This window comes from Doryrhamphus excisus, chromosome 1, assembly GCF_030265055.1.
Source record: "Doryrhamphus excisus isolate RoL2022-K1 chromosome 1, RoL_Dexc_1.0, whole genome shotgun sequence".
NCBI lineage: Eukaryota > Metazoa > Chordata > Actinopteri > Syngnathiformes > Syngnathidae > Doryrhamphus > Doryrhamphus excisus.
Window position 1 is genome coordinate 17,596,761 of NC_080466.1, and position 18,649 is coordinate 17,615,409.

The following is an 18,649-nucleotide window of genomic DNA, read 5'->3' on the forward strand; positions in this document are numbered from 1 at the left end:
AAACGTTTTCGTGGCTTGTTGCCATAGGAGACGTGTTGTGTCCATGTTGGAAGACTGCTACCATTAAAAGTGTTTAAAAGCCATTGTTTTTCCGACGCTTAAAGGAGTAAAAAGAGTCTGTGATGGTGAGGTTGAGGGCGAGATGTCTGTTTGTCGGTATGTGACTCTAACTTCTCTAACAATCGCAATGTTGTTGTAGTTTAGTGCTAGCAAAGCAGAAGCTAGCGGTCATGCTAATAATGTGGTTGAAGTCACTCATGTTTGGCTTTTATTGAGGTGTTAAGTGATTTAATTTGACTCTCTTACAACATTGACTACATTTTCGGCCAGTGGAACCCACTGTTTTCTGTGTAGTTGACGGAATAACGGCTCAAATAATCATAAATTCAAACTGAAACGATGTTTTACGCTGGCCAAAGATCCTCCACATCTTTATGACAGATGTGCTCTTGTGTTTTTAAGGACCTAGCACAAAAATGTCAAGTCAAAGATCCTCTATATGACTTGTGGTTTTCAAGTGCCCGCCTACTACAAAAAGACTATGGCAGGCGCGCTCAAACTATTTCCATCTGCGAGCTACTTTTAAAATGACCAAGTCTCTAAGGTCTACCTCCAACTATAAACATAGAGGATATACTATATATATTGATTGACTTTTTTCTTTTTTATAAATATGAGTATTTATGTACATTATACATGTATATCAGGGGTGCGCACACTTTTTCAGCACATAAGTCCATATGGTTTACCTCTTAGAATAAAACTTAATAATCTAAAACTTAAATCTAAACAGTAAAATTTGAAACTATTATACTACAAATGATTACAAATGCGCTAATCCTTTTTCATTTTTTATTGACGTACCCCACTTTGGGAACCACTGTTCTCCACAACAGCACTCTGCAGTTTTCAAATATCTGCTGTAAACATATCACTGGCAACCCCTGAACCCAACTCGTGGGTTGGACTGATGTCAGTCCTGGCCCGGATTTGCCAGTTGAATCAGACTGGTTTACATTATTCCACGTGCAGTACAGTAATAATGTACCAGAAGCATTTAATAAAATAGGAATCCTGGCTGTTGCATCAGCAAAGGTTTATTGACGCCTGTCTGGCTTTCTGTGTGTCTGTGTGCAGGAGATCCAGCAGTAGGGAAAAGTGCTCTCTCGCAGATGTTCCACAGTGATGGCACCGTCTTCCAGAAGAACTACAGCATGGTGAGATATACGTTCTATTAAGACTGATTCCGTACTCATTAAATTGTGTACCTTAAGGCGAGAGTGGAATCACCCAAGTGCACGGCAGCACAATGTACTGTGGAATGTCAATGCAGTTAATGCTCATCTGCATTATTGATGCTCATTTGACACAATAAAGAAGGCCAGCGTGTCTTTAAGCAGACTGTGATGCATTGGCTCTTGGCGGCATGGAAGTGATTTTCTACGCCAATCTTTCAAAGAGTCCACGTAATTCACCTGTCGACTAAATAAATAGGAATATATGTGACTGCACCATACATTCATGGGGCGTTTTGTATGAATTACAAAAATTCCCACATTTCTTAGCTGATCATCTGATCATTGAATTGATTCTGGGAATTGATTGGCAATTTTCTACCCCTTTTGAAACACTATTTGTGCCTCTGTGTGTGTCCCTGTGTGTGTGTGTGTGTGTGTGCATTAAACTCTTGCTGAGTCAGCTCTGTTGGGGGGTACCGAGGTGGCAGGAAAGTCGATAATTAATACAGCAGGATTCTGGAACGCCGCTAGAACAGGTACTTAACTTGTTTACATGCACAGAAAAACACACACATCAATGCAACAAAGAGCTTTCCTTAGGGTGGCGTGGGTGGGGGTGGATGGAGTTCTGCTTCAAGTACCCCCCCTGCAGACTTAAATCAGCCACTGGTGTTTTGGAAATACATGAGACAATCCAACAATGTCCTTTGAGAAGGTCTCCCACTGGGTGTACAAACTTTTTCCATGAGGGCTGCGTATGAAAAATGAAAAGAAACAGAGACCACTTTGATATACCTTGTAGTTTTGTTTATGAACGCATTAAAAACAATTTCATGTTGGGCAGAATGAGCCAAGCGGTCAACTATAATGAAAGAAATAATACTTTTTTCACTAATGATTAAATTTTTATCATTCATTCTTTTTTTCTGTCAAATAGGATCTTTTCAGTCTACATTTATAGTTCATCATTTTTTAATTAAATTAAAATTAATTACAATTTGTATTAATTAAAATGACTATCAATTCATTAATTCACAGACATTTTTCAAGACCCCTTTACACCATTTATTTCAAGGCGCACAGAATATTGTGTTCTATGAACATGGAACCTAGCAAAATAATTTTATTTTCATCAGAAAATAACATTTGTTTCTAACTTTTTCAGTTCTTCAATAACCAGCAGTAGAACATAGTTAAGTTTCAGGAAAATATCAGTTCCCAACTAGAAAAAGGAGACAAGAAAAAGTACTGCATCTGCACTGCATCTTTGAAGCATTTGCATCAAAATATATTGTTGTACAAATATAACTGAACTATGAACTATTTACAATTTTCACATTTCCAACTAAACCGTGTGTTTGTGCATGTATGCATGCGATGCGTGCAACTCTAATCTGTGGATTCCTGTCACAAATCGACAACTTTTTTCCCTCCTTCACAATGGGATAATCAAAAAATAGCAACGGGGTGCAAAATGCCCCCTGGCCAGACTTTGGACACCACCAGGCTAATTTAGTTAGTTTATGTCCAATCAATTTATTGATTACCTGCTGTATGTTCAAACTGGCATGGGCATGGAGTATATAAAGATCATGCCTATATAAAGCAATCATGACGATGCATTAGTGCATAAATTGCTGAGAAAGGAAGTAAAAGTTTCAAAGTATTGACACACACATACAGGCACTACATCGACTGAAAGCGAAAGGTCTTGTCGGCGGCCATGTTTCTTCACGTTGTATCTCTGCAAAGAAACCGCCGCTGCGACGAAGGCCTTGTTAATCCTGCCCTCGTCTTCCTCAGCCTCTCAAGGTGCGGGCGCAGGCAGTCATTCCGCACACATCCTCCTTTGGAAAATGTCAGACAGTCCGCAATATTCTGAGCTTATTTGTTGGTAATTGGCCCTCATTGGCATTCCGGAGATGAACTTCCTGTGCATCACAGCGGCTCATTAGAGCGCCACTGTTCCACTGTGACGCACATACAGTCCATGTATTTGTTATGAATAGGATCGAACACATGAGATTGGGAGAACCTGCCTTCTTTCTCATCACGGGAATCATAAAATGTTTGAAGGTCAAGCTAATGTCTCTAGCCTGTTTGTCTGAAGTGGTTAGAATGAATGTACACTTATGATCACAATGTTAAGAACAGTTGAATGTGCATTTTGCACTAGTTGATCTTAAGGATGCTCGAAGTAGAGATTAAACATGCAAAAAGAAGTAATGGGAGTGAGACAAAAATATTTCAGTCTGTGAATTCAGCCCTTTTTTTGTCAGCTAACTACTACCCACATTTCTCCAGCCCTTCAAACCATTCTAACATCTAAACCAGTGATTCCCAAAGTGTGGGCCGCAGGTGGGCCATGAGAAGTCATTAAAAATATGATTAATTTTTGCAAATATTCTTTCATTCATTCATTTTCTACCGCTTTTCCTCACAAGGGTCGCGGGGGGTGCTGGAGCCTATCCCAGCTGTCTTCGGGCGAGAGGCGGGGTACACCCTGGACTGGTCGCCAGCCAATCACAGGGCACATATAGACAAACAACCATTCACACTCACATTCATACCTATGGACAATTTGGAGTCGCCAATTAACCTAGCATGTTTTTGGAATGTGGGAGGAAAACCGGAGTACCCGGAGAAAACCTACGCATGCACGGGGAGAACATGCAAACTCCACACAGAGATGGCCGAGGGTGGAATTGAACCCTGGACATTTTTTAGATTTTCAAGTGGGCCCTGAGTTGGTAAAGTTTGGGAATTCCTGATCTAAACTATCCACATTTTCCATAAAACAATGTTTTCTGTGCCATTGAAAATGAATGGACAATTTCAAAGTTGCCTTCTGTAGGTGGAATTTGGAAACAATCTGTTTATTCCACAGTGACATGGTCGACTCCCCAACCCGATGGTTGCTGGTTCCATCCTCCATATCCATAGGATATTTCTACATTTCACACGCAATTTCTACTGTATCTCTTTCTACTGTTCTTTTTCACCGAGGGATTGTTTTATTATTCAAGTCCTTTTGTTGTATTGCGCAAGGTGGTGGCCATGGTTAATAACTTGTCATGAATACCTGGCTTCTCTGATAGGTCCGCATAAAGAGGAACTGACAGCCACAAAAGAAATATTTACAGTTCAGCGAGAAGCAAGTGAGACTTTTAATTAACACGGCGCCTGTGTTTGTTTGGCAGACGACAGGAGTGGAGCTGCTCATCAAAGGCGTCAACATCCCTGAAAGCAACGACAGTGTGGTGAGTTTGTGTGTGTGTGTGTGTGTGTACACATTGTCTGCTAGCAGGAGCTTCACCTGCTGCCATGTTGAGTGAGTCAAGCCATGTTACGCGCTATGGTCAATGGTTCAGCCCATCACTTTTTAAAAAGTGTTTTTTAGCAGACCCGATATTGCCTGCTAGCTACTGTAGATGAGTCCACCCACTTTGTAAAAAAAGCAGGCTTCGCTAGACGTCTGTGCCCACTCTCCCTCAGTCAGATAGACTGATATATAATAAAGATATGTTGTCCTTCCACCTCTTGTCCAGGAGCTCTACATCATCGACTCTGCGGGGAAGGACACATTAGTGGAAGCCTGTGAAAAAATGGTGAGATATGCGGTGGTTGCTTTCGAACGCAGACAAGCAGCATGATGCCATTCATCACCTTCTCGCTTTCTGTGTAGTGGGGCAGGCCGTCGCTGCTGTGCCTGGTGTTTGACCTCACCAGCCAACGCTCTTTTGACAGCTGCAGTCGCTGGATGGAGAGAGCCCGGGCCCACTGCCAAGGTCTCCGTGTTCCAGGTAAATGCATCCCAGACATTAGGTGGGCAGCGAGTGGATGAAGGCTGATGATGCTGTCACTCGGCTAAAATTTCTAAGAAAATAACAAACACTGGCAAATACATCACATCACAAAGATGTGTCACCCTCACCACTAGAGGAAGTAGGGACGCGATGTTGATGAGAAGTTGCATGGTCTACTCCAGGTGCGTCACTAGGTTCTGAGGACATGGGGGCTTAGCCCCCTGGAGATGCACAGGAATAGAGTAGACATTCAAAAAAAATAAAAAATAACAAACAAGAACCGGGATATAACTTTCCCACTTTTGGACAGATTTAGTAGAGAAACTCACCTGTTTTAGGCCACCATTAAATTTACACAAGTACACACAATCTACACTGCAAAACCGCTGCTCAAGCTTTGCAACCATTCTGTCCAGTGGACAGTGATCAATTATATCATTCATTCATTCATTTTCTACCGCTTATCTTCACAAGGGTCGCGGGGGTGCTGGAACCTATCACAGCTGTTTTCGGGCGAGAGGCGGGGTACACCCTGGACTGGTCGCCAGCCAATCACAGGGCACATATAGACAAACAACCATTCACACTCACATTCATACCTATGGACAATTTGGAGTCCCCAATTAACCTAGCATGTTTTTGGAATGTGGGAGGAAACCGGAGTACCTGGAGAAAACTCCACACAGAGATGGCCGAGGGTGGAATTGAACTCTGGTCTCCGTCTGCGCGCTAACCACACGACTGCCGTGCAGCCCCCAATTATATCATAATCATTATTATATTATTAATTAGCCTATTATTATTACTATCATCATTCTTCTTCTTCTGATTATTACTACTAGCAATAGTAGGCTAGTATTAGCCTGCTTATTAGCCTGCTTTTGTCCTATTATATGAAATCTGTCAGAGATTTTTTTGTAAAAAAAAAAAAAAATCTATAAAAAAATCAAATTATTTTGGGGGACTTATAGGGTCTGAAGGCCCCCCAAAATAGGCCTAATGACGCCACTGGTCTACTCAGTGTTTTTTTTTAAAGTAATTGTTTGTGTGTATGTGTTAGGTGTGCTTGTGGGAAACAAGTCGGACCTAGCTGCCAGGAGGGAGGTGACAACATCCGTGGCGCAGGAGTGGGCTCAGAGCCAAGGCTTGGAGTACCACGAAACATCTGCCGTGAGTGTCGACCTCTACAACAAACTACACAAATGCTGCCTTTACAGTTATTTTCTAATATACCAGATCGGTTCAAAAGATTAAGGACACCTCTCACAAAATGATAAACATATTGTTGAATGAATGCCCTCTGTCCTCCTCAGTCATAATAAGTCAGCATCATTGGCTTTGTGAAGGCAGAATTTTTATGCCAAGTCGTGCATGAATTTTGGGGGGGGCTATTAAGGACATAAAACACAGTACATATAAATGCAGGAAGCTGAATGGTCATACATAATGTAAAAAACAAAAACACCGCGACAACCTCTATTGATGTAACTTGCTTGTTTTAATTTGAAATTCACAACTCACAACTGTCCACGTCCAGCTCACTTTCTGTATTTGTGGTTGAACAATCCAACACTTGGTGCACTCTGCTTCACAATGATGAAGCAACATCTCTGAATTATGAATTTTCCATACTGACCTTTTTTGCTAAATGTACTACAAAAAAGGTCAGTCAGGATAATTCATAATGCCGCCTACAGAGAACATACTAACTCCTTATTTCTAAAATCACAAATACTTCAACTTGCTGATATAGTTCATCTTCAAACAGCTAAAATAATGCATAAGGCTAAAAATAACCAATTACCTAAAAATGTCATCCAATACTTCTCTACAAGAGAGGAGAAATATGATCTCAGGGAAGAAGTACATTTGAAACACTTCTATGCTAGGACTACGTTAAAAAGCCATAGCATTTCAGTATGTGGAATCAAACTATGGAATGGATTGAGTAAGGACCTCAAACAATACACAACGATGAGCCAATTCAAGAAACAATACAAGCAGTTGATGGCCTGTTGGATGAGGAGCCTGAGACTCGAAGAAGCAGGGAAAGATTCAAGGAACTTGGAAAATATACATCAAGCTAAAATGGAGGACCAGAAGAGATATCAACCATCTGGATTGATAGTAAAGATCACATCAGGCCAACCGGAAAAGCCAACCATTCCCTGCGCTTAAAGGAACATAAGCGGCATCTAGCATTTTTGGAGGCCCCACAGCATATGGACAATAACCACAGTTGAGATGATGCATATAAACAGGGACGTGACAAATGGAGAAACCGGATAATTTCAGTAATTTGACTCGTGGTGCATGGAAATGTACGGAATGCTCCAGCTTGTTGGCGCGGCCCTTCTGGACAACGATATCAATGCAGCGTTTCTTATTTCTTGCAGAAGGAGATGGAGAACTGCGAATCGCCGCTCCTCAGTTTAGCTCGGGTCTTTCACGCCCTCTACCTGGAGCGCAGGGAGGCCATCCAGAACTTGAGTCCAGGCTAGACACATATGAAATATGAAACATGAAACCTGGGACGGCAGTATGAGAACAAATACATTCTCGCTCTGTGTTGCTGTTAAGGTCCAATTTTTACCAGAACCTTTTATTATTTTCCAAAAAAAGATGGTTGCGGTAGTGTCTGATCAATAATACACAAAGTAGACTGACACGGTATCATGATTTATTATTCCACAGTTGCATTGTGTCTTTTCCAGAGAGTTGGGTGCAATTTTTTTTCGAACGGCAAACGTTTATTGTCTGTGTCAAATCTAATTACAACGCAACACAAAAGCTGCTTAAACTGCTGAGTGTGTGCGCAACAGCTTGTAATTACAGCGCAATGTTTCTGGACTCTTGAGTGGGTGATCATAATGATAGCAATTAGCATCTTTTTCTTCGTCCTGTGTGTGTGTGTGTGTGTGTGTGTGTGTGTGTGTGTGAGGGTTTCCCCAGTTTTTTCCTTGTTTTTCTTTTTTTTTCCAACTTTTTATTTTGAAAACATGACCAAAATGACTGTATGAATTTGTGTTCCATCAAATAAATTATTACTTCTATGACATATTTTATTCATTAATTGAAGGGGTGTTATAAAGCAACTTTCCTGGGGGGTGGTTTAAGATAAAAAATAAAAATATACACCCACACACGCAGGCAGACTGTCAGTTATAAAATGTTTTGTGTTCATGATTAACTTTGGAGGCTTTGTATTATAGTTATGCACTAGCCTATTGGAGGCTAAAACAAGTCCTCCACATGCTTACCACCTGATTCAACTAGCCTTGGGTGTCTAGGCATGTAAGTCTACCATTGGCTGTCTATGTCCCTCACAGGAAGAGGAAGTAACCCCTCCCATTGCCTATGTTGCTTCCTATATTAACTCATTTGCTCCCAATGAGTGGTTAGCACGCAGGCCTCACAGCAAGGAGACCCGAGTTCAATTGCACCCTCAGCCATCTCTATGTGGAGTTTTCATGTTCTCCTTGTGCATGCGTGGGTTTTCTCCGGGTACTCCGGTTTCCTCCCACATTCCAAAAACATGCTAGGTTAAATGGCCACTCCAAATTATCCATAGGTATGAATGTGAGTGTGAATGGTTGTTTGTCTATATGTGCCCTGTGATTGGCTGGCGACCAGTCCAGGGTGTACCCCGCCTCTCGCCCGAAGACAGCTGGGATAGGCTCCAGCACCCCCGCGACCCTCGTGAGGAAAAGCGGTAGAAAATGAATGAATGAATGAATGAGTGGTTAGCAGGCAGGCCTCACAGCTAGGAGACCCGAGTTCAATTGCACCCTCTGCCATCTCTGTGTGGAGTTTGCATGTTCTCCTTGTGCATGCATGGGTTTTCTCCGGGTACTCCGGTTTCCTCCCACATTCCAAAAAAACATGCTAGGTTAATTGGCGACACCAAATTGTCCATAGGTATGAATGTGAGTGTGAATGGTTGTTTGTCTATATGTGCCCTGTGATTGGCTGGCAACCAGTCCAGAGTGTACCCTGCCTCTCGCCCAAAGACAGCTGGGATAGGCTCCAGCACCCCTGCAGCCCTCGTGAGGATAAGCGGTAGAAAATGAATGAATGAATGTTCATGTTGAATTCTGCTTTAGAATGAATCAAAACACAGCTGCAGGTCCTAAATGGCCCTTGTGCCGCACTTTGGACACACCTGCTTAATGTCATAAAAGTACAATCGTATTTACTCAGGGTGTGGAAAATATTGGATATTAATCGATGCATGCCCTGTGATTGGCTGGCGACCAGTCCAGGGTGTACCCCGCCTCTCGCTTGAAGACAGCTGGGATAGGTTCCAGCACCCCCGCGACCCTTGTGAGGATAAGCGGTAGAAAATTAATGAATGAATGAATACTCCTAAGGATGTATTTATACTTGTTTTTTTTATTTTCATGTATAACAAGTAAGCATAGAACAGTTTGTGATGCGCCCCAATTGTACGCTAACCAAGCGGGTACGCAAGCCAAAAAAACATTTTTGAAAATAATTTAACCAAGGAACTTCAGTATATATTTATTTGCAGCCCGCCTTACAAGACAAATGTATCCACGCAGGGTGTGACACAGGTTGTCTGTTGAAATATGGCGTCACGCATGGTTTTTAATAACATTCCATCAGCGACCGATTGCGGGCTGCAGCTTATTGCTTTGGGAAACTTCCTTCATTCGGGCACATATTAAATCAGGTGCTCTTCAATCTCAAGACGCGTCAGGCCGAGCATGCTAGCAACCTCGTCTTCTCCGCCATCATTTCATCTCCACAGGCTCCCTGCGAGCAGACGCCTTATATACCGTACGCCATGTGAGGCAGTCAAAATATGACAAAGTCAGATGGAGTGTTCCCTTGCAGTGCTTTGGTGGTGGTTCAAGTACTGAAATGAATACAGTGGATTAACACGTTTATGTCGACAACCCTCAGACTGGCTGGCAAGGGGTAGTACGCTGGAACATAAATTTGGAGCCTGGGCTTTTTTTTAATGGCATCACTATCCCATCCATCCATCCATCCATCCATCCATCCTTCCTTCCTTCCTTCCTTCCTTCCTTCCTTCCTTCCTTCCTTCCTTCCTTCCTTCCTTCCTTCCTTCCTTCCTTCCTTCCTTCTATCCATCCATCCATCCATCCATCCATATAGAGACACTAAATGTGAATGTGAATGGCTGTTATCCATCCATCCATATAGAGACACTAAATGTGAGTGTGAATGGTTGTTATCCATCCATCCATCCATCCATCCATCCATATAGAGACACTAAATGTGAGTGTGAATGGTTGTTATCCATCCATCCATCCATCCATCCATCCATATAGAGACACTAAATGTGAGTGTGAATGGTTGTTTTCCATCCATCATCCATCCATCCATATAGAGACACTAAATGTGAGTATGATTGGTTGTTATCCATCCATCCATCCTTCCTTCCTTCCCTCCTTCCGTCCGTCGTTCCTTCCTTCCTTCCTTCCTTCCTTCCTTCCTTCCTTCCTTCCTTCCTTCCGTCCATCCGTCCGTCCGTCCGTCCGTCAGTCCGTCCTTCCTTCCTTCCTTCCATCCATCCATCCATCCATTCATCCATATAGAGACACTAAATGTGAGTGTGAATGGTTGTTATCCTTCCTTCCTTCCTTCCTTCCTTCCTTCCTTCCAGCCATCCAACCATCCATCCATCCATCCATCCATCCATCCATCCATCCATATAGAGACACTAAATGTGAGTGTGAATGGTTGTTTTCCATCCATCATCCATCCATCCATATAGAGACACTAAATGTGAGTGTGATTGGTTGTTATCCATCCATCCTTCCTTCCTTCCCTCCTTCCTTCCTTCCTTCCTTCCTTCCATCCGTCCGTCCGTCCGTCCGTCCGTCCGTCCGTCCGTCCGTCCTTCCTTCCATCCATCCATCCATCCATTCATCCATATAGAGACACTAAATTTGAGTGTGAATGGTTGTTATCCTTCCATCCATCCATCCATCCATCCATATAGAGACACTAAATGTGAGTGTGAATGGTTGTTATCCTTCCTTCCTTCCTTCCTTCCTTCCTTCCTTCCTTCCTTCCTTCCTTCTTTCCTTCCATCCATTCATCCATCCATATAGAGACACTAAATGTGAGTGTGAATGGTTGTTATCCTTCCTTCCTTCCTTCCTTCCTTCCTTCCATCCATATAAAGACACTAAATGTGAGTGTGAATGGTTGTTATCCATCCATCCATCCTTCCTTCCATCCATATAAAGACACTGAATGTGAGTGTGAATGGTTGTTATCCATCCATCCATCCATCCATATAGAGACACTAAATGTGAGTGTGAATGGTTGTTATCCATCCATCCATCCATCCATCCATATAGAGACACTAAATGTGAGTGTGAATGGTTGTTATCCATCCATCCATCCATCCATATAGAGACACTAAATGTGAGTGTGAATGGTTGTTATCCATCCATCCATCCATCCATATAGAGACACTAAATGTGAGTGTGAATGGTTGTTATGTGCCCTGCCATTGGCTGCTGACACTCGGCAGATAGCTAGGATAGGCTCCAGCATACCTACAATTCTAGCAAGGCACAGAAAATGGATGAATGGGTAGTGAGCTGTAACTAAGGATTATTTTAAAAATTGATTAATCCAAAGCTTTTTTTTAATTGAGTAATTGGTTAGGCCCTACAGCGGTCGTGCGGTTAGCGCGCAGACCTCACAGCTAGGAGACCAGGGTTCAATTCCACCCTCGGCCATCTCTGTGTGGAGTTTGCATGTTCTCCTCGTGCATGCATGGGTTTTCTTCGGGTACTCCGGTTTCCTCCCACATTGTCCATAGGTATGAATGTGAGTGTGAATGGTTGTTTGTCTATATGTGCCCTGTGATTGGCTGGCCACCAGTCCAGTGTGTAACCCGCCTCTTGCACAAAGACAGCTGGGATTGGCTCCAGCACCCCGCGCGACCCTTGTGAGGAAAAAGCGGTAGAAAATGAATGAATGAATAGTTAGGCCCTAGACCAGGGGTGTAGAAACGTTTTACTCCCCAGGCTGCATGCTGAAAATCAAAGGATGCAGGGGATACTTTGATATTGTATATTTGATACACACACACACACACAAAATGAGGAGTCATGTTACCTTCACAGACACAACACCAATCCTGGTGTAGGCTCTTCTTTATGTATCTTCCTTTCTTCTTTGCTCCACTGCTGCTTGTTATCATTTTCTCTGCTGACAAAGAGCGGCAACAAGACGTTCTCATTGCACTACTGTTAAAGTCTTCTAACTTGTCAGCATTCATGCATGCATGAAGGACTTTGCCACGTGTAGCAATTAAGGCTGACTTTTCATAAACCAACATCCTCGGGCACCTGGAGCATCCCGCTTTGAAGCACCAATTATCCCGTTTCTGTTCTTTACGGGTCAGCTCAGAGGAGTTTTTGAATTCCACAGCCTATTATCATCCATTAGACGTTTTTTTTTTTTAATGTGGAAGCAGATACCTGAGCTGCCGCTTTGAGAAGCTTGTCAGATGCCTGTAACGTCTTATGCGCTTATTTATTCGCTTTGCTCATCTCCTGGAAACACACAGCACGTTCATGCATCTCTCACATCACAGGTAATGGAAACGTACATACAGCGTGTTTAACCATGGCTATCTGATCATCAAGCACGTTCTTGCTGTGGTTGTTGGCCATCGGGCACATCCTGTTTGAGATGAATGTGCCATTTTCAGTCATATCTGACAAGAAAAAGTCTTGATTCAAATAAAGAATCTTGCTAACTGCAGGTGGAGCATCAATGCTTGTTTTTTCTTGTAGCGTAATCCCTCACAATATTGTGGTTCGATTATTGCTCCCTCGCTGTATTGTGTTTTTTCTGATATTAGTAGTTCATTCATTATTGCTGTTTTAGAATAGACTATGGTCTATTGGAAAAAAACAAATTGCAAGTGATATGTGGTATGCTACCCCACCTCTTGGCCGAAGACAGCTGGGATAGGCTCCAGCACCTCCGCGATCCTCATGAGGATAAGCGGTAGAAAATGAATGAATGAATGTGGTATGCTGGCCACTAGGCCACAGTTACATTACATGGATGAGACATCCATCCTTTCTACATGACCCTACCTTGCACTCGACAGACTGAAAAAAAGCTTCTCCCATTATGTGTGGAAGTGGTAAGTTTGTGACTTCTCACTTTGTCTTTCTTTCCCATTCTATTTGAAACACGTTGCGTTTAGAAGAAATATATTCGAGGCTAACTGGTTAGCTCACAAGCTTGGTGAAAACTAACTTGGCTTGCTGCCGTCGCCGAGTCCCTTTAGGTGTGGGGGTGAGTTATTTCATGTCTTTATGGCTCTAATTATGTTAAAAAACTTATTTAGACAGACACAAACAGGGTTTCTATGGTCTAACTACAAAAATAGTACATTTTTCAACATTGAATCCCATAATTGCAGAAACAGTTGCAGACATCAACTTCTCCACCAGATAGAGCAACGTGTGTGTGTGTGTATAAAACCTCAAAATTTAAGTCATGTTGCATGACACAGTAGATGCAGAATGTATGCTGCACGTCTAACAAGCCTCCACACCAGCGGTGGGCAGTGTGGAGCTGCTTGAGTCATCCTCTCTTGACTGCAGCCTGCCTTCATAAAACAAACCAACCCCCCCCAACACACACACCCCACCCCCGTCTCTGCTCTGCGACCACAGCAGCACTGCAGAGAGACATGCAGCCACTGTGATCATCGCATCAGGGGAGAGAGCGGGCGGCCGAGGGCGACACAGGCAGAGTACAATGCAGCAGGACGCAGGGAAGAACACTTTGACATTTATTCCACAGCTGAGGGCGCCTCACGATCTGAGCTAGGGGAAGACGACATGGTGGGGTGGGGGGGTGGAGATTAGATTGCTTTTATGTTTCACCTAGTTGTACCTATCCTTCACTTTGCTATGGTACACATTCTCTGGCATTCTTGTCAAGGGTCTAAAAATCATTGACCAATTCCACCTCATAGTATCCTCTCATTCACTTTGGTTATGGTCTGCATTTTAGAAATAAGTTTGTATATTCTCTATAGGGGCTGGGTACTCCGGTTTCCTCTCGCATTCCAAAAACATGCCAGGTTAATTGGCGACTCCAAATTGTCCATAGGTATAAATGTGAGTGTGAATGGTTGTTTGTCTATATGTGCCCTGTGATTGGCTGGCGACCATTCCAGGGTGTACCCCGCCTCTCGCCTGAAGACAGCTGGGATAGGCTCCAGCACGCCTGTGACCCTCGTGAGGATAAGCGGTAGAAAATGAATGAATGAATGTTCTCTATAGGTGGCATTATAGATTATCCTTACTGATCTTTTTGTGACTTTGCAGATGTTATTGATGTACAAGTCGAACAGTTTTGGTTCCAGTATTGACCCCTGGGGCACTCCACACATAATATTTAAACATGCAGATGTGTGTTCTTCTAGCTTTACATATTGCGTCTTGTTGGCTAAGTAGCTTTTGACCCAGTTCAAAACCAATCCTCTTTTTGATTGTATCAATCAATCATTGTATCTTATTGATTGTATTGATTGATCGTATCAAAGGCTTTTGTCAGATCCATGAATACTGCGGCTGCACACTTTCTATGGTCTATAGCATTAGTGATATCCTCCATAATTTTAATCAATGGCATGGAGGCTGAAATGTTAGCTCCGTATCCGTACTGACTTTCTGATAGTAATTCATTCTTATTAATGTATTTGTCCAACCTGTTATAGAATAGGTTCTCGATAATTTTAGATAACTGCGGTAATAAGGAGGTAAGGCCGGTAGTTTGTAAATTGATATTTGTCTTCCTTTTTAAAAATTGTCGCTCAACGATGCATTATGACACAATCAGACACTTGGTGTTCCCTACAGGGGGGTTCAATGTTTATTCATCATCAGGACTTGATGCATCCAAGTTCAGAATCATTCAGTTTTGGCACCTTGAAAGACATTACGCTTTTGTTTTTTTTTGTCATTTAAATTGTCATTTACAACAACACAACGCAGAACCAAAGAACATATTTTTTTTAAAAATTGACAAAATAAGACTAAGGCTGTGTGAAAGAAGAAATGAAATGAAAAGCGTTTTCTTTTTCTTTAAAAAGCCTCTCCAAATGCAAATGCTTGCTTTTGTTTGTTTGAAGCGTAATGAAGCCCCGCCCCAAGGATGGTCCACTCAAAAAGTAAAATAACAAGAAGTAAAATGTAAAAAGACACAGTACTGTAACATTAAGTTCTACTTTGTCACGCCTGCTGCCCTTACACGGCATCATTGTTCAAAATACGGGTTCCTTAAAAGCAGATTGGATGATTTTGTTTAGCATGCATGTAAATTCTTTTCTTTTCTTTTCTTTTTGGGACTCGCATAGCTTCACCTCACAGGCGACTTGCACTACTTTGTGTCTTTGGCAGTAGTGACATCTCATTGTCCACAGTCTTCTTCACGTTGGCTCAGAGGTCCTCCCTATGGTTCTTTCTCCCAAAAGTTGACCCTGAACAAAGATGGCAGCCAGTGTTTTGGCGGAAGGCCAAAAGGTTGTTGTTTTTTTTGTTGCTGTTTTTTAATTTTTACTGTAAATGAACGTAGTATTACTAACCAGTAGCCCAAAGCCTTCCTTGTCTCAGGTTAGCTTTTTTGTAAGCTACTTTGATTTCTTTTTTTCTTATGACTGTCTTTGCGTCAGGGAAGTCTAGTCATAATGTATTAACAAGTATACTCATGTGTTTATATATCATCAGTACATATTTGCTTTTTTTTCAGACTTTTTTCGCGGCCTGAAGTGTTCCCTGCTAAACTCTTCCACCGCAATGGTTCACAGTATTTATGTAAAGAAGGAAGAAAATAAGATACAAGGAAGATACGGCAACTAAAGAGACAAGTGGGGGTCTAAGGAGGTCGGGGTGGTAGGCGAGGGCGAGGTCTTAGGCAGGGCCTGAGGGCAAAACACTGCCGCATTTTCAGTAGGCCGTGGAAGAGTAAAAAATATAAAGTTGGCCTTTATAGACAGCGGGGCCCGGCCTGGTTGCTCCACTTGGCCTGACACAGACCACCACCGGACCCCCCCTTACCCCCCTCCAAACTCTTTACAAATTGTTAAACAATGGTAGATGGCAAAATCATGCATGTTTCTTTTTTAATGCATTTTTCTGCTTCTGCCCATTTGAACAGAAGCTCATCTGAAGTGCTTTCGAGTGCACAGCCCCCCCCCCGACCCCCCCCCCCCCCCCACCCGTCTAGCCCTCAAAGAACCAAACCACGACTTATCGTTTTCCGCCACTCCCCAAAGTCTCCTTGGATGTTTTTTTTTTGTGTGTAGTGTCTGAGGTCCATGATTTTCATACGGGCGTGGTACGTCGGTTGGCGGTGTTGCTATGGCCGCCCGAGTCTTTCAGGTCTTTCTGGATGCAGTTGTGGACCTGCAGGAAGTTGTGGTCCCTCTCTGTGGAGTTGTAGGTGGCCGTGGGTGTGCCTGTTTGGCCTTTTGGAAGCGTGTACATGGACAGCTCTGTGGAAGGTAGTGTCCCGAAGGCCTTCAGGCCCACCGGCGACGGCTCACGAGAGTGTGAGGGATCCGTGGAGCGGGAGGAGGAGCGCGAGCGGCGGCGGTAACGATAGCGGTAGCTGGGAATGCGCGTGATGGCCGCGCCTTGGAGGTAGTCGGCGGCCCGGGCCCCTACGCGCAGCTCCCGGTGGCGGTCGATGAACATGTGCACGGCCAGCACGCCCACCATTTCGGCCATGATGAAGGAGAGCGCGCCGAAGTAGAAGGACCAGCCATAGGAGTAGCTGTTCTTCTTGGAGTCGCTCTTGGAAGGATCCCCGGCGTTGGCAGATATGTAGACGATGATGCCAATGATGTTGCTCAAGCCTGTGGCAGGAGAAGATGGAGATCAGATGAAGGTTAGGACAAAGCGGACCAAGTCACGGTTAGTTCAAGTACTTCAGAGAGTCAGATACCGTGGCTAACCTTTTGTGATTGTTTTGGATGTACGTATGTATGCCTTTAATTTGGACTAAGTGTTTCAAGGCAACCTCACAATCTAAGTTTTTTGGGTTTGAGGACAGAAAAATCCAAGCCGGGTCAAGGTTTACCCTTCAGAACTGGACCACCTTACCGGGTGGAGAGAGAGTTGGGAAATGAAACCAACATTGAACACATGAGGCCCTAAACTTGGCAGGAACTGCAACGTTGTCTGCCTTCTGTTTTCATCCGAGCTTCAGTTGCAGTCGTTCCTGTGGTCGCCAAGCAGAAGTCAGCTGATCAATGAGGAGGTTCTTCCTCTGTTCTGTTCTGCTCTGCTCTACTGATCATGTTTCCTACAGCACTTTTTCCTCTCTCTCTTTGAGCTTCTCCCAGGATGACGCCTCCGTCTGTGGGGTTCAAAATGGAGCAGACAATTTCCCCCCGCCCCTGACGTTATCGCTTATTTTTCTTTTGTGCCACTGCAGTCTCGCCTCCCTGCCGGGATGTTCAAATGCCCATCCGCTGTCAAGTTCTCTCCTGTCCTCTATTTGGGTTGTCGGCGCCATGTGTGGCCAGAAATAGAAGAACAGACAGAAGACAGACAAAGATAAAGAAGACAAATACACCAGCAAAACAGGAAAAGCAAAGTGGGGTGACGTGAGGATGGTGATTGAGATGTATCCGTGCAAAAAGAGGATCAGGGACACCTTATTTTTAGCGTGTAATCCCAGTGGCCTCCTCTTAGCCTAGCAACAGGGCGAGAGAGGCAGACATTGAGGGCGAGGAAGAGACAGCGTGACTTGGAGGGGTTAGAGTGATCTATCTAACGAAGCCCATTGGGCCGCGGCCTAGAACCAGACCATCGAAGCTGGCATCGTGGCAGCCTCTGTCTTCCAGCGCATCACAGCTGCGATGCACGACCTGATGTAGTGTCGCATGAGATGTTGACTTGTGCTGCATTTCACAAAATCGGGATGTAGGACATTGCTGACCTTCTGATTTGGAAAAATGCTCCATGAATGAATGAATATCATATAATAACTATAACAATAACACATTTAGTGATTGTGAATGGTTGTTTGTTTATATGTGCCCTGTGATTGGCTGGCCACCAGTCCAGGGTATACCCCGCTTCTTGCCCGAAGACAGCTGGGATAGGCTCCAGCACCCACGTGACCCTCGTGAGGATAAGCGGTAGAAAATTAATGAATAAATGAACTATAACAATAACACATTTAGTGAGTGTGAATGGTTGTTTGTTTATATGTGCCCTGTGATTGGCTGGCCACCAGTCCAGGGTATACCCCGCTTCTCGCCCGAAGACAGCTGGGATAGGCTCCAGCACCCGTGTGACCCTCGTGAGGATAAGCAGTAGAAAATGAATGAATAAATGAACTATAACAATAACACATTTAGTGAGTGTGAATGGTTGTTTGTTTATATGTGCCCTGTGATTGGCCCTCGACCAGTCAAGGGTGTACCCCGCTTCTCGCCCGGAGACAGCTGGGATAGGCGCCAGCATGAATGAATGACACATTTATTTGGTGAAGGTGTCAAAGAATGTCAATGGTTATCGAAGCGGCATATTTCCCACGACCGTCGAATGCAGCATT

The 18,649-nt window shown here is 43.6% G+C and overlaps 2 protein-coding genes across 6 annotated transcripts in view; one reads left to right on the forward strand and one right to left on the reverse strand.

The window, feature by feature from the left end:
• The first annotated feature begins 10 nt into the window (after positions 1 to 10).
• ift27 (intraflagellar transport 27 homolog (Chlamydomonas)) overlaps positions 11 to 18,649 on the forward strand; it is a 50,039-nt gene continuing 31,400 nt past the window's right edge. For 4 of the 5 annotated variants that reach the window (XR_009128957.1, XM_058065970.1, XM_058065987.1 and 1 more), the window contains exons 1-6: positions 11 to 156; positions 1,138 to 1,217; positions 4,439 to 4,498; positions 4,787 to 4,846; positions 4,924 to 5,041; positions 6,105 to 6,214. Coding sequence is in view for 4 of the 5 variants with exons in the window: in XM_058065970.1 (XP_057921953.1) it covers positions 123 to 156; positions 1,138 to 1,217; positions 4,439 to 4,498; positions 4,787 to 4,846; positions 4,924 to 5,041; positions 6,105 to 6,214 (462 nt within the window). In the remaining variant the exon portion in view is untranslated. Of the gene's footprint in view, positions 157 to 1,137; positions 1,218 to 4,438; positions 4,499 to 4,786; positions 4,847 to 4,923; positions 5,042 to 6,104; positions 6,215 to 7,440; positions 12,867 to 18,649 lie in introns of those variants that run through there. The other variant, XM_058065979.1, reaches the window with a different exon arrangement.
• The window catches only part of LOC131124945 (voltage-dependent calcium channel gamma-2 subunit-like), a 33,447-nt gene continuing 31,087 nt past the window's right edge, over positions 16,290 to 18,649 (reverse strand). The window contains exon 4 of the mRNA XM_058065959.1: positions 16,290 to 16,940. Within this exon, the coding sequence (XP_057921942.1) occupies positions 16,408 to 16,940 (533 nt within the window). The 3' untranslated portion in view covers positions 16,290 to 16,407. The remainder of the gene's footprint in view (positions 16,941 to 18,649) is intronic.